A 15,283-nucleotide genomic window follows, 5' to 3' on the forward strand; every position below is an offset into this window, starting at 1 on the left:
TCGCAACACCATTCAATTTTAAACACATTAATTGCTTTCATCATTTTATAGTAATTAAAATCAACAATAATTCTTGATTTTACTAGGTTTTTAAAAACTACTACAATGTTTTTACCATTCCTCTTTTCTATTTCATTTTTTCTTGTAATATAAATAGCTGATTTTGCTTGACCAAAAATAAAATTCAATAATTGACATTTATATTTGTTTTGTCTTTTATATTTAAAACCTAATATAAAACATTGTTTCGTAAATAAAAAACCAAGTAAAGAAACTAAAACATTTAAAAGATCAAACAGAGGAGCAAGTCTTTTACAATACATAAAACAGTGAAAAATTGTTTCCCTTTCTAAACAAAACGGACATTGATCACTCACACTAGAATTTATTTTAGCCACAAATGCATTAACAGCTATAGCACCGTGTAAAATTCTCCACTGCAAATCCCCCGATCTTTTATTCAATGGTGGTTTATACAATATTCTCCATTCTGGTTTTTCTTCTTCTACTAAACACAGTTTATCTCTCCACACAGTGTCAGATCTCTCTTTTAAAGTACACTTATTATTTAGTTTCACAATATTTTTATAAAGCACTTTCCCTTTAACTGTACTAAAATCAACATTCCCATTTTCCTTAAAACATAACAATGGACTATTAATCCCAGAATTTTCAATCTTAGGTGTAAGTCTAATGTCTGGGAAACAATCTTGATCATTAGGGAAAATAATACCTTGACTGTAACCTTCAATTAAATTTTTTTCTTTTTCATTTAAAAAACTTTTCAAAACATTCAAAAATTTTGTAACAAACCTCACCGATCTAATTCCCATATATAAAGCAACATTTTCTGCATCTCTTAGTCCAAAACCCGCCTTGTCAACAATGTCTCTTAGTTTGGTCATTTTGTTGGAAATAAGCAATTCTTTTAGTCCTGGGGTATCATCTTTTGTTACATCAAGGCGACAGCCAAGAAGTACTGGTTCTTCAAGCAGCCAGAAAAGAGATGTTGTTGAATCTGCCTGCGAATGTTTAAAAAGTCCCCATACTTTAAAAATACTTTTGTAAAAAGAAGGTATTCCAGTCAGATCTAGATGCACATTATCTGTCAAAAAAAGTGACGCATGAAGATTCAAGCCATTTATTCCACGTAGGATGCATTGAGCTAAAGGCCTCCACACGAGATTTTCAGGCCCATACAACAACTTCTGAACAAATTGTAGTCTATATGTGGCTCCCCTGCTCACAAGATTCACCAACCCTTGGCCACCTTCATCTCTTGGCAGAAACAGAACACTTTGAGGTGTCCAGTGCAAATTGTCCCAAAAAAAGTTGACCAGTTCTCCTTGAATTTTTGGTAAGAGTCCAGCAGGTGGATCAACACAAGCAAGTTTATGCCACATAGAGGAACTCACCAAATTGTTAATAATGAGTGTTCGTCCTCTGTAAGAAAGTTGTGGGAGCAACCATTTCCACTTCTGTAAACGACTTTGAATTTTTTCAAGCAATCCGTTCCAGTTTTGTTGAACAAAGTCACTTTCACCTAGGTAAACTCCAAGGTATTTTAAAAAACCCCTCTTCCATTTTAATCCTCCAGGTAATAAGGGAGGGTCTCTTTTCCAGTCACCTATGAGAAGTGCTTCACTTTTTTCCCAATTAACTTTAGCAGAAGAAATCTTTTTAAAATTGTTAATAATACATTCCAGTCTTCTTACATCATCAGTGTTAGTTATAAAAACAATAACATCATCTGCATATGCTGAAAGTTGCTGTGAGGGACCGAGCCAGCACGTACAGTAAGGGGCATACAAAAAAGAAGATTTTCAAAAATAATTATTTTTAATAAAGTCAAAAAGGTTCACAAAAAGTTCAAATATAAATTAATTAAATAATTAAATCAATTGAAAGAACAATAAACTAAACAAGGAAAACAAACTGAGTTCAAACCAAACAAATCATGTCTAAACCAAAAACAGAACTCCATGAAATGACAAGACAGACCACATTTATAGCACAGGGACTAGTCCACATTAAACAAGAAGGGGGAGACAAAAACATACAATTTACAAATACAATAAACTAAGCCAAACATCTAAATACAAATCTAAATATAAGTTAAATAAATTATAAATAAGGCAAAGCTAAATATAAATCTGAATAAACAAACATTGTAAATCATTATTGAACCTAAACCAAACATGAGCTCTCCCTCCAAGCCATTAAGCCAATGGTATCTGCAGGCGGAACCAAAAGACGGCATCTCGCGGCACGTCGGACCTTTACTTGGGCGGACCACACCAGGAAACTCTGTTCCTCGTCGGCACTGCAGCACGGTAACTTAAACTCAAAAGAAAACTAAATTAACAAAACATACAGTACAGATAACCGATTTTGTGTGCACCCAAAATAGTAATAAATGTACTGGGGAAAATAAAGAAAGGTAATGAGAAACTGAAAGTGTATGAGTCTTATTTAAATCAGATATGAATGAAACGAAAATGTATAAACACAATAACTGAAATTGTGACCAATAAATAATCTTAAATGAATAAGTATAACGTGTGTGTGTGTGTGTGTGTGTGTGCATGCCTCACTCTCAATGTGTGGCCACCACACTGGCCATCACATACTCCCTCCCTTCGGGAATGTCACTGTTTCTTGGGTCCACTTCAGCTGATTGGGACTCCTTGAACCAACCATGTCAGTCAATACTGCAGCCCGCCCAGAAAAGTTGGGAATAAATCTGTGATAAAACCCAGCCATACCCAAAAAGGACCTTAACTCCTTACGGGTTTGTGGCTGTGGACACTTTTCAATGGCCCGTACCTTCTCCACCTGGGGTCGGAGCACCCCTTTACCAATAACAAACCCCAAGTACTCTGTCTCTGCCTTTGCAATGGTACACTTTTGGGGGTTAACTGTCAGGCCGGCTGCCTGAAGGCGTTGCAGAACTTCCTGGAGATGCTGCAGATGTTGCTGCCATGTGTCACTGTACACCACAATATCATCCAGATAAGCAGCTGTAAATGGTAGTCCTCGCAGTACCTGGTCCATTAGTCTTTGGAAGCTGGCCGGTGCCCCATGCAGTCCAAAGGCTAGAACCTTAAAATGGAATAGGCCCCAGGGTGTTTTAAACGCAGTGAGTTCTCTGGACTGTGGAGTCAACGGAATCTGCCAATAACCTTTTGAAAGATCAATGGTGGTTAGAAACTTTGAGGTGCCCAGTCGATCAGTGAGATCACTGATTCGTGGAGTAGGGTAAGCATCAAACTTGGTCACGGAGTTGAGGTAACGAAAGTCTATACAAAACCTTATAGACCCATCCTTTTTCGGAACAAGGACCACAGGGTGGCACCATTCGCTTTTAGAGGGTTCTATAATTCCCAGCCTCAGCATCAGATCCACCTCCTCTTTCAGCGCTTCTTGGAGACGTTCAGGGACCCTGTAACTCATTCTTCGAACTACAGCATCGGGTTTCAACTCAATATTATGTTCAATCAAGGTGGTAAAGCCAGGGTATTCTGAGAAGACTTCTGGTAAACAAATTTCTCTCACCTCATGCTGTTGCTGTGGGGACAGGTGACTCAGATCCACATCTCCTAGAGCTGACTGAGGCAGAAATACTTCAGAATCATCCTCTTCTTTGACTTGCCGGATCATCAAGCTGTGGCTAGATTCAGGAGGACGAGGAAACCATTCTTTAAGCAAATTTATATGCAGAGTACGTGTAGAATGAGCATGGTCAAATAGAGCAACTTCATAGGTGGTAGGACCTAGTTTCCTTTTAATTTCATACGGCCCCTGCCATTTTGCAAGCAGCTTACTTTCATGACTGGGCAACATCACGAGTACCTTCTGACCGGGCTTAAACTGCCGCTCCCGAGCAGATTGATCGTACCAGGTTTTCTGCCGTGTTTGAGCTTCTGCCAAATGAGACTGAGCTAGTGCAGACATCTTTTGCAAACGTTCCCTCATCTGAATCACATAGGATGCCACATTAGTTTCATCATTTCTCTGTGGGTTTCCCTCCCAAACTTCTCGGAGTAATGCTAAGGGACCTTTGACTTCATGACCATAAAGCAACTCAAACGGGGAAAATCCAGTGGAGGCTTGTGGCACTTCCCTGTAGGCAAACAGAAGATATGGGAGCCATTGATCCCAATCAGTGCCAGACTCACCAACAAACTTGCGTAGCATCTGCTTTAACGTCTGGTTAAATCTTTCGGTTAACCCATCTGTCTGGGGATGATAAGGAGTGGTTCTCAAACTCTTGATGCCCAGCATCCTATAGACCTGCTTCAGAAGATTCGACATAAAATTAGTCCCTTGATCGGTTAGAATTTCACTTGGAAAGCCAACTCTGGAGAACAGTTGCACTAGACAGGTAGCCACGTACTTGGCCTTAACTGACCTTAAGGGAAACACTTCAGGATACCTAGTGGCATAGTCAGTCACTACAAGCATAAATCGGTTACCCGAACGACTTTTCTCCACTGGTCCAACTATGTCCATTCCCAGTCGTTCGAATGGAGTGCCTATGAGTGGCAGTGGTTGGAGAGGGACCCGCCTTGGGCAGTCAGAGGACACTTTTTGACATTCAGGGGAGGTTTTACAGTACTGGGCTACTTCTGAGTTCAGACCAGGCCAATAGAAGTGTTTTCTGATCCGGGCAATGGTTTTACGTTTCCCCAGGTGGCCAGCCCAAGGAATCGAGTGACCCAGAGTAAGGATAACTTCACGGACACACTGTGGTACCACCAGTTGTGTCACTTGTCCCATCTGACGATATAGTAGACCCTGGTACATACAAAATCTTTCCTTTGTCTCTCCATCAACAGTTTTTCCATCCTCCTGCTTTGCTCTCTCCAGATAAGGAACAAGACTGGCATCCTCTTGTTGCATCTGCATAATGTTGACCGGCAGCTTAAATTTGGGTGAGAATTCAGCAAACTTATCAACAGGCATTCCGGAAGCATTATATTGGATTTTCTCAAACCGTTTCTGTCGTCTGGATTTCCTAGGTTTAGTTGAGCCATTGATTTCTGCATCAAAGAATGGTAGCGTAGCAAGCAACTCTTTACTTTCGTCTCTCATATGGCTCTGGGCTCGAGTAACAACCATGTTACAGGTGGATGGTGGCTGCAATAAGTCCCACAGTACTGGCAGGTCCTGCCCCAGGACTACAGGAAAAGGTAGGTTGTCAGCTACACCAACCTCCAAGTAGTAAGTCTGACCTCTCACCTTTAGATAGACCTCTGCGGTGGGTAGCAGCTTTTCGTCACCATGCACACAGCGGACAGCCTTCAGGTTGGTGTTGCGAAGGAGGGCTGGAGAAATGCACTTCATGTGTACCAAAGTCTGATCACTCCCGGTATCAACCAAAGCAATCATTTCCTTTCCATTAAACTCAACAGTGGTGCTTGCTGGTGAGCGTTCAGCTTTAGGGGCTGGCTTTGCAAGATGCCTGGGCACATAACACAGGTGAGTATTCTTGATTACATTTCTAGGGCACATGGGCTTGGTATGACCTTCTTGATTACATAGGTAACATATTGGCATTTTCCTATAATTCTTAGGAGCATTGACAAATGCAGGCCCTCCTCCAGGAGGCTTACCAGCACCAGGGAAGTTTCTCATAGACTGCTGTGGAGGATTTGCTCTCCGGTCATCTCGGCTGGATTTCCACCACCAGGACTGATTTCTCTGACGTGCTGCCACAAACACATCTGCCAGTGTTGCCGCTTGTGAAGCCGACTGTGGATCATGTTCTCGTACCCACACCTGTAGCTCTGGAGACAACATTCTCAAGTATTGTTCAAGAATGATCACTTCACCAATTTCTTCAATAGACTTACTTTTTGGCTGCATCCATTTACCATACAGTTCTTTTAACCTCACATATAGTTCTTTAGGGCTTTCAAGGTGTTCTACTTCAAGAGACCGAAACCTCTGCCTGTAGGTTTCTCGACTGATGTCATATTTCCTTAATACTGCAGATTTAAGTTCATCATAATTCAAAGATTCATCAACATCCATGTGAACATAAGCAGCCCGGGCCTTACCCGTCAGAAGGGGAATCAGATGAAATACCCACTCCTCTTTTGGCCATCGGCAAACTGCTGCCATTCTCTCAAAAGTAATTAGGAAATGCTCAACATCATCACCATCAGACAACTTTTCCAATTTAGGCTCTTTAAGTTGGCACTGACCTGTATCACGGGCTTCAGCTCCCTCTCTCCGACAGGTACTTGACTGAGATAATGGCCTACTTGGACCAGCACCCCCATCTGGGTGATCCAAATCATCTTGAGATGCTACCAAAGTATTTGGAACAGGAGTTGTGCGAGCCTGCACCTCCAGCTGCAACAGGCCAAACTGATGATGGAGAGCTTTGAATCGGCGTTCCTGCTGGGCCAGCTCTGCCATCCTTTGTGCTTCCTGAGCCTCCATTTTTGCCATGTGAGCTCTAAACAAGCCTGTCAAGTCAGCTATTGTTGGTTCAGTGCATTCAGTCTCCACATCAAATTCTCTCACCTCCTGTAACTCTTCATCCTTCAGCTCTTGTGCAACTTCATCCAGTTGCTCCACTGAAACAGCCTTTGGGGCTCCTCTCCGTCCTCCTCGGTTCATGGCCCAGAAAGTTCACCAAAGAAAAAAACTATGCCCCCTACTGGCAAATCCCACTTCTGACACCACTTGTGAGGGACCGAGCCAGCACGTACAGTAAGGGGCATACAAAAAAGAAGATTTTCAAAAATAATTATTTTTAATAAAGTCAAAAAGGTTCACAAAAAGTTCAAATATAAATTAATTAAATAATTAAATCAATTGAAAGAACAATAAACTAAACAAGGAAAACAAACTGAGTTCAAACCAAACAAATCATGTCTAAACCAAAAACAGAACTCCATGAAATGACAAGACAGACCACATTTATAGCACAGGGACTAGTCCACATTAAACAAGAAGGGGGAGACAAAAACATACAATTTACAAATACAATAAACTAAGCCAAACATCTAAATACAAATCTAAATATAAGTTAAATAAATTATAAATAAGGCAAAGCTAAATATAAATCTGAATAAACAAACATTGTAAATCATTATTGAACCTAAACCAAACATGAGCTCTCCCTCCAAGCCATTAAGCCAATGGTATCTGCAGGCGGAACCAAAAGACGGCATCTCGCGGCACGTCGGACCTTTACTTGGGCGGACCACACCCGGAAACTCTGTTCCTCGTCGGCACTGCAGCACGGTAACTTAAACTCAAAAGAAAACTAAATTAACAAAACATACAGTACAGATAACCGATTTTGTGTGCACCCAAAATAGTAATAAATGTACTGTGGAAAATAAAGAAAGGTAATGAGAAACTGAAAGTGTATGAGTCTTATTTAAATCAGATATGAATGAAACGAAAATGTATAAACACAATAACTGAAATTGTGACCAATAAATAATCTTAAATGAATAAGTATAACGTGTGTGTGTGTGTGTGTGTGTGTGCATGCCTCACTCTCAATGTGTGGCCACCACACTGGCCATCACAGTTGCACTTGAGCATTACAGTGGGGTATAGAAAAACCTTTTAATTCCGCTCTTATTCTGTGTAGAAGAGGTTCAATGGCAATGGAATATAACATTCCTGACATAGCACAACCCTGTCTAACACCTCTCTGTACATCAAAAGGAGCGCTTAAACCACCATTGATTTTGAGTACACTTTGAATGTTACTATACATTACCTCAATCATTTTTATAAAATGAGTACTAAAACCAAAAACCTTTAAAACTTTTTTCAAATACTCATGTTCAACACGATCAAAAGCTTTCTCTTGATCTAATGAGATCAATCCACAATTAATGCCAAATAATTTAGCAACTTCTAACGCATCCCTAATTAAAAAAATATTATCAAAAATTGATCTATTTGGTATAGAGTAATTTTGATTAGGCTGTATAATTTGGTCCAGTACTTTACTTAGTCTTACAGCTAAAGCCTTTGATAAAATTTTATAATCTGAACACAAAAGTGACACAGGTCTCCAGTTACCTATTTTTTGAAGATCTCCTTTTTTGGGTAAAAGAGTAATAACTGCTCTTCTACAACTCAAAGGCAATGATCCTTTATTTAAACTGTCATTTAAAACTAAAAACAAATCTTCACCAATCACTGGCCATAAAACTTTATAAAAATCAACAGGAATTCCATCAATGCCAGGCGATTTGCCATTTTCCATGCTCATCATTACTGTATATAATTCATCTTGTGATATAGGCAGCTCAAGCATTGCATTGGATTCATCATCAACTTTAGAGAGATTTTCAAAAAAAACTGAGTTTTCAACATCCCTCTGTAATACTTCACATTTATATAAAGATGAATAAAAATTAACTGCATATTTGCGAATCTTACTAGAATCTGTAATATCTTCTCCTGTTTCAGACTTTAGTGAATGTATTAATCGGCTTTTTCCATTCTTTTTTTCCAAATTGAAGAAAAATTTTGAAGGTGCATCCATTTCTGAAATATTTTGAAACCGAGAACGAATTAAAGCACCCTTTGCTTTTACATTCAATAAATCTGCAAGTAAATCTTTTTTAGTTTTACTTTCTTCAAAATCAGTGCTATTATTTGTAGAAGCTGTTGTATTTAAAAGTTCTGTTATACTTTTTTCTAACTCTTTCATTGCTCGCATTGTTTCTTTAGTAACATTAAAAGTGTACTCTTTACATAACTGTTTAATTTGTATTTTCCCGCAATCCCACCATTGTTGCAGTGAAGAATACATTTGTTTTTGTTTTTTAAAATTTTCCCAAAAAACAGAAAAAAATTCTTTAAAATTTTCATCATTTAAAAGTGATGTATTAAAGTGCCAGTATGCACTTTTTACTTTCACCGAATTGACAAAAATCTTACAAATAACCGCACAGTGGTCAGAAAACCCAACAGGAATTATACGACAATCTTTGACATAATTTATTTGAAACTTAAACATATAGAACCTGTCAAGTCTTGCCATAGAAATTTGGTTATCTTTGCTATGTACCCAAGTATATTGTCTATCATTTAAATGTACATTTCTCCACACATCACATAAATCACAAACTTGTACTAAATTCTTCATTTCTTTTTGTGAAGCATTATGTGGTTCTAAATGATTTCTATCCATTTTATCATTTTCTGTGCAATTAAAATCTCCACCTAAAAACAATAAATCTTCTGAATCTACATTATTGATAACATCACAAAACTTCTTTAAAAAAATTATTCTTTCAGCTCCTTTATTAGGAGCATAAATATTTAAAAACACCATTGTTGCATGTTCAAACTTGACTTTGACTTTCAAAAAACGGCCTTTAACTATTTCTTCTGTTTCAACAGACAGTGGAGACACTGTCTTAGAAAACAAAACAGCTACTCCTCCACTGTTGTAAGCCAAATGGCTCATAAAAATCTGACCATCCCAATCTTTCTTCCAGTTTATTTCATTAAGATTGTCACTATGTGATTCTTGAATAAACGTGACATCTAGGCGTTTCATTTTTATGAATTCAAATAAACACATTCTTTTCTGACTGTCTCTAGCACCATTTAAATTGAGAGTTCCAATGTTAAACACCCTCATAGTAAATGATGTTTTAAAAATAAAAGAAACAATCAGAAATACTGCAACCTTAACCAAGAACAAATTACACCAAATCTGGTTTTTCATCATTAAGGAGGTTTTTTTTCTTTACTTTACCCACTAATTTCCTTAGACGATAAACCTCTGTGTCTATGAATGCACCTTCTCTAGTCAGAATCTTTACATCTTTCACGAAAGCAGAAACATCTTCAAAATAATCCTCAGCCTCCACGTTTGGTAAAAATTTTGTTTCCCTCAGAAATTTCTTGATTCCCTCAGCCGTATATCTTTGTGTTTGACTTTCACTTTCATTTTGCGATGAAAAGGAATAAACTGAAGAACTGGAATCAGAAGAATCAGCATCGTTATCTGATATTATATAATCAGCCTTACTCTTGTCTTTTTTTGCTTGTTTGATCATTTTGTTTTCACTGACTTTTTTTCTTTTATTAGGAATTTTAAAGATTTGCTCTGGTTCAATTTCCATTTCCACTATCCCTTCACCTGCACTTTCCTTAGCTGTTCCAGCTGTGGAAAAAGTTGCCTTTTGGCTACTTGTGTCATCCTTAGAATTAATTGAGGTTTGAACAGCAGACGAGCCTGCTACTACCTCTGCCATAGTAGGAGCCACCGCACCTCCCCCGCCTCTCTCCTCAGAGACCGCAGCATCAGCCGCAGGTGCAGCGGCATCTACCGCGACAGACGCAGCCGCAGAAGACTCGCCTTGTACGTCTCCCTGACCTGTCTCACCTCCACTTGTACACGATCGAATTAAATGCCCAATTTTTCCGCACCCGAAGCACTTCATTATGCTCTCGGATGTTGCGTAAATGGTGTAATTGAACCCATCTACTTTGACATTAAACGATAGGTTTAATTCGTCATTGTTGTCTTTCAGAATCATATAAACTTGTCTTCTAAAAGACATCACATGTTTAAGCATGGGTGATTTACACCCAAGAGCAATTTTCCTGATCGGTGAAACTAATTTGCCAAAAGAAGATAATTCTTTTGCAATGCATGCATCGGAAACAAACGGAGGTATGTTTGACACAATAATTTTCCTGGATGGACTACTAAGAGGAAGTACAGGTATGAGTTCATCATTTATCACCACTCCTTTTTGCACAATCTCATTAGTTTTTTCTATCGTGTTCAAAAACAAAACAACCGCATTGTTCATCCTAGAAGCTGAAACCACCGATGAACATCCCACTACTTCGCCAACCGCTAGAATACAATCTTCCACACTGGCCTTACACATGATTTTAATTCCATGACGCCGAGTCAAACTTTCACAAACTGCGTCTCCTGACGACGCCATACCTCCCGGCAACAAAACACGCCGGGAGTAAACTCACTACACTCACAAACACTAACCAACAGCACACGTATACAAACAACAAACAAAGAAAGAAAAGTTAGAAAGAGAACCATTCAAACTCACCGCACTTTCCCAACACTCGCTCACCACACACTCGCTCAGGCACATGCGCACACGCACAGAGAGAGAGAGAGAGAGAGAGAGGAAGAGAGAATTGTTATAAATGAATTCTACTGCATAAACCAATTTTTCAAAATTTCATCTGTGTGTGTCTGTCTCTCTGTGTGTAATGTGTTTGTAATAATATTAATAAATATATGAATTTGTAGATTAAAATATAATCATTAATGTTTTTCATGCTGAAACCATCGTCTTTCCATCTTGTATATTTTTTCTTCTAATATTTATTAATTGACGAATATTTGAATTGTGTAATTGACAATATTCGTTGTATGTCTTATGTGTTGTATGATATTGTAGGGTATTTTATGTTGTTTTGATGTAAATTATATATGTTATAAATAAATAAATAATAAATAAATAAATAAATAAATAAATAAATAAATAAATAAATAAATAAATAAATTTGACTTTTAAAATGTTGATTGTTAAATACTGTTTATTATTATTATTATTATTACTATAATTTTTTTTTATTGTTACTTGTTATCATTACAAAAATGTAACTAGCTTTCATATGTTCCAATTAATGTAAACATTATAAATGCTCTATCAATATATTTGCCATATCAATAAAGCAAGTTCAAATGGAATTCAAGTGATAGTAATTAAATAGTAATTAAATAATATATTTATATATATATTATATATATAAATAATTATATATATATAAATAATTATATATATATATATATATATATATATATATATATATATATATATATATATATATATATATATAATATAATATAATATAATATAATATAATATAATATATTAAAAACAATAATTATTTTAAAACTTTCAAAATTAAAAAAAAAAAAATATGCCAGGACCTAACAGCAAGATACTTTTATCTCAAAATGATAAAAGCAATCTCTTTAAAATGCAGCATATTCCCCATTTAAGGACACTGTACTTGAGCACTGTCCCCACAGAGACGCGTCCTGCTCTGCAGCCAGTCCTCGGTCCTAATAATCACTCTAATTAGAGTCGTGTGCTGATAATCAATCAAAACGATGGGGCTAATCTGTTAACCTCTTTCTCATTCTGCACCTAATCCACCAGCCCATTAGCGACTGCTTACGTCACTAAAGCTGTTTGACTGAAACCGCAGAAAAACACTCCGAAAAACCTTCAGCGCTGGCCAATTTTGTATATATGACCGCTGATTAGTTATTTTGAGCGCTTAGTGACACAGCCAATTACAAATGGCAGGAGAGACAGAGAGAGAGGCCGAGAGAGAGATATGATTCTGTCGGTGTTAAATTGAGCATAGAAAGTCCACAGGGTTTAGGCATGTCTGCGCAGATGTTGTATGGCTGAGTTGTATTCATTACTTCCCTGAAATGATTTTAGATCGCCCAGCTACACAGACATTGATTAAATAACTCTCACTTTTCAGGATCAAAAACCTAAAGCGACATTGATGGAAAGTATGCTTTTGTGCTTGCATGAATAGATAGTTTATGATAGAAAAATTAGTATGGAACGGTATTTACAGACATACAAATGACAATTTGGTTAGGTAGGTAGGTTACTTTGTTTATACCCGAAGGTAGATTGGGTTTGCAGTCCAGAGTCCTCATCCCACAACAGTGCCACACAAAGGAACTTTCACAGTAACAACAACAAATGAACATTAAGACATAAACCGTAAACATAAAGAATAAATAATCACTTTAAGTGTACCCCCCCCCCAAGTAAATGTGTAAAATGATCTAAAATATACAAGTCACCAAAACATTTCTGCTTTAGTCTATGACTTATTTAAATGTCTAATGGCTGCTGGTATGAAACTATTTTTGTATTGTTTCGTTCAACAGCTTAATACAAGAAACCTGCGACCAGAAGGAATGAGCTGAAACTGAGTGTAGGAGATGAGCACTTAAAGGGTCACGAAACACCAAAACACATTTTTTGAGCTGTTGACAGTCGTATATGTGTCCCACACTGCTAAAAACACTATTAGGACACCTATATATTTCACAAAAAAAGTGTAAATTGGTTGTTTTTGCGTTATTTCAAGCAAATTCGTACTTCCTGTTTGAAACTAATTTTTGAAGCTGCGTCACAGTCATGACATAATAGCCTGTATTCCAGCGTGCAGACTGGGCGTCTGTGCCAGAGTGAGTCTTATTACGTCTTACAGTGTGATGCATTAATGCATGAGTAAGGCTTGGTTCAAACCAATCAGCGCGCTCTATTGTGCAACTTCATTAATATTCATTAGTGTCACCGTGTTTACGCCCCAGAGACGCCACGTTGTGTTGGCAAAACAAGAGTGAAGTGTTGCTTTTATAGTTTGCTACCATTAAGTTTCGTTTTCATTTTCTCTCTGTGAGAGCTCATCTGGATCACGTGTGGATTACAGTGTACGCGACGCTCGACAACAATAACTTACGTGTCTAAGGAGGAACATTGTTTACCTGAGAGATGTTCTCATCTGCAAACGCTGAAATCCGGATTCGCTTGTAACGTTAGTCTTCTCTTCATAATTACGCGGCTCTTGTTGCTGGTGATTGTTCTGTCTCTACAGATTTGGTAAGTGAGCGACCAGTGCTCTTTGTTTATTCAGTTTGTTCGTATTGAATTAAGTTAACTATTGCACTGAGTGCAAACATAGCACCGCATTTTGTGACCGGAATAACACACGCGGCTTTCTGACGCTACCTGCCGTGTGCATCTAAGTTTCCGGGAAATGCAGAGTTTTTTTTCTCTCATTCGCCGTGCGGTATCAAACATTGCATGAAAAATACACGCTTAGAGCAGATCCTCGAATCAAATATCGCGTTTGTCGCGAGGGGCATGAATGAATTCCCTGAATGAAAAAGCCAAACTGCAATTAAAGTCCAACATTTAATAATTTGGCAAATAATTCGACTACAGATGTCCATGTAGGTTAAACACCATCACTGTCTCATGTGTGTGTATTTTGACTGAAACTCGCGCGTGCCCAAATAGACACTCCCACACTATCCTACTTTAGTTCCTCCGACACTCCCCCCTAAACAGAGCTGGACACGCCCACTTTTCTGACTTTTTCCAAAGTAGAGGTGTGAAAACACCCTGCTGAAACGAGGGGGTTTCATGGCCCTTTAAAATTGAATTTGTGATTCTCTTTAGCTGCCTGGTGTACACAGCCTCTAGATTGGCTAGTGACACCCGGTCAGCTTAAAGGACCACTTAACTATTTGATTTAGTAAGTTTTTATGGTTGAATTTAGTGAGTTTTATGGTTATGCTTTTTATTTGATTATGCAGAAATTGATTATGTGGATGACACCCAAAATCTACCTGCCTTTAAAACCAAATTCAAGTGGGCTAGAGACTCTTATGTTATGCTTGTAGGATGTAAAACCCTGGTTGTATCTGAATGTTCTAGACTTTAATGAGAGTAAGACTGAAATATATCTGTTGGGGACGTCAAACTCTTCCAGAGCTCCTATAGTTCATCTTGAAAAATCCAGTTTTTAAATGAAGCCCTGGTTTAAAAATATGGTTTTATTCTGAATAATGGCTTGAGATTTGACAAACAGATAAATGCAGTGATTAAATCCTTCTTTTTTAAACTTCAACCCTTCAAAACAATTAAATCTATTCTAAAAAATAATCAATGTTTTTATAACCAATAGGTTGGACTACTGTAACTCACTATACTTTGGGATTAGTCAGACAACCTTATCCAGTTTACAATTAGTTAAAATGCTGCTGCAAGGCTTTTAACCGGTACCAAAAAACATGACCACATTACACCAGATTTGCACTCTTCGCACTGGTTGCCTGTGCACTGTAGAGTCATTTTTCTAAATTCTTGTCTTGGTTTATAAATCTCTAAATGGACTGGCACTTTTTTATCTGTCAGACATGTTGAGTGATCATCAGCCTGGTCGGTCTCTTTGCTCATCTAACCAGAGATTTTGATGTATCCCTAAGTCGAGGCTGAAATGAAGAGGTGACCGTGCTTTAGCAGTAGCTGGTCCTAAGTTGTTGAATGCTCTGCCCCTCTGTATTAGATCTGTTTCATCTCTGTTTGTTTTTAAATCTAGGTTGAAAACTTACCTCTTTACTTTGGCATTGTATCAATGAATTATTATTCATATTACTCAATTATTACTATAATTTAAAATTTTTCTTTGTTGTGAT

The 15,283-nt window shown here is 37.8% G+C and overlaps 2 protein-coding genes across 10 annotated transcripts in view; both read right to left on the minus strand.

Moving 5' to 3' along the window:
- The window catches only part of LOC141379074 (uncharacterized), a 6,912-nt gene extending 3 nt beyond the window's left edge, over positions 1-6,909 (minus strand). The window contains exons 1-2 of the mRNA XM_087295672.1: positions 6,535-6,909; positions 1-6,466 (exon numbers count right to left, since the gene is read on the minus strand). The exon at positions 1-6,466 is cut by the window's left edge and continues 3 nt beyond it. Coding sequence (XP_087151798.1) covers positions 2,623-6,466; positions 6,535-6,551 — 3,861 coding nt within the window. The 5' untranslated portion in view covers positions 6,552-6,909 and the 3' untranslated portion in view covers positions 1-2,622. The remainder of the gene's footprint in view (positions 6,467-6,534) is intronic.
- The window catches only part of LOC147832549 (uncharacterized), a 98,095-nt gene that overhangs the window by 33,586 nt on the left and 49,226 nt on the right, over positions 1-15,283 (minus strand). The gene's annotated exons all lie outside the window — the stretch shown is intronic.

The sequence above is a fragment of the Danio rerio genome, chromosome 19 (genome assembly GCF_052040795.2).
Source record: "Danio rerio strain M-AB ecotype USA chromosome 19, GRCz13ab, whole genome shotgun sequence".
Lineage (NCBI taxonomy): Eukaryota > Metazoa > Chordata > Actinopteri > Cypriniformes > Danionidae > Danio > Danio rerio.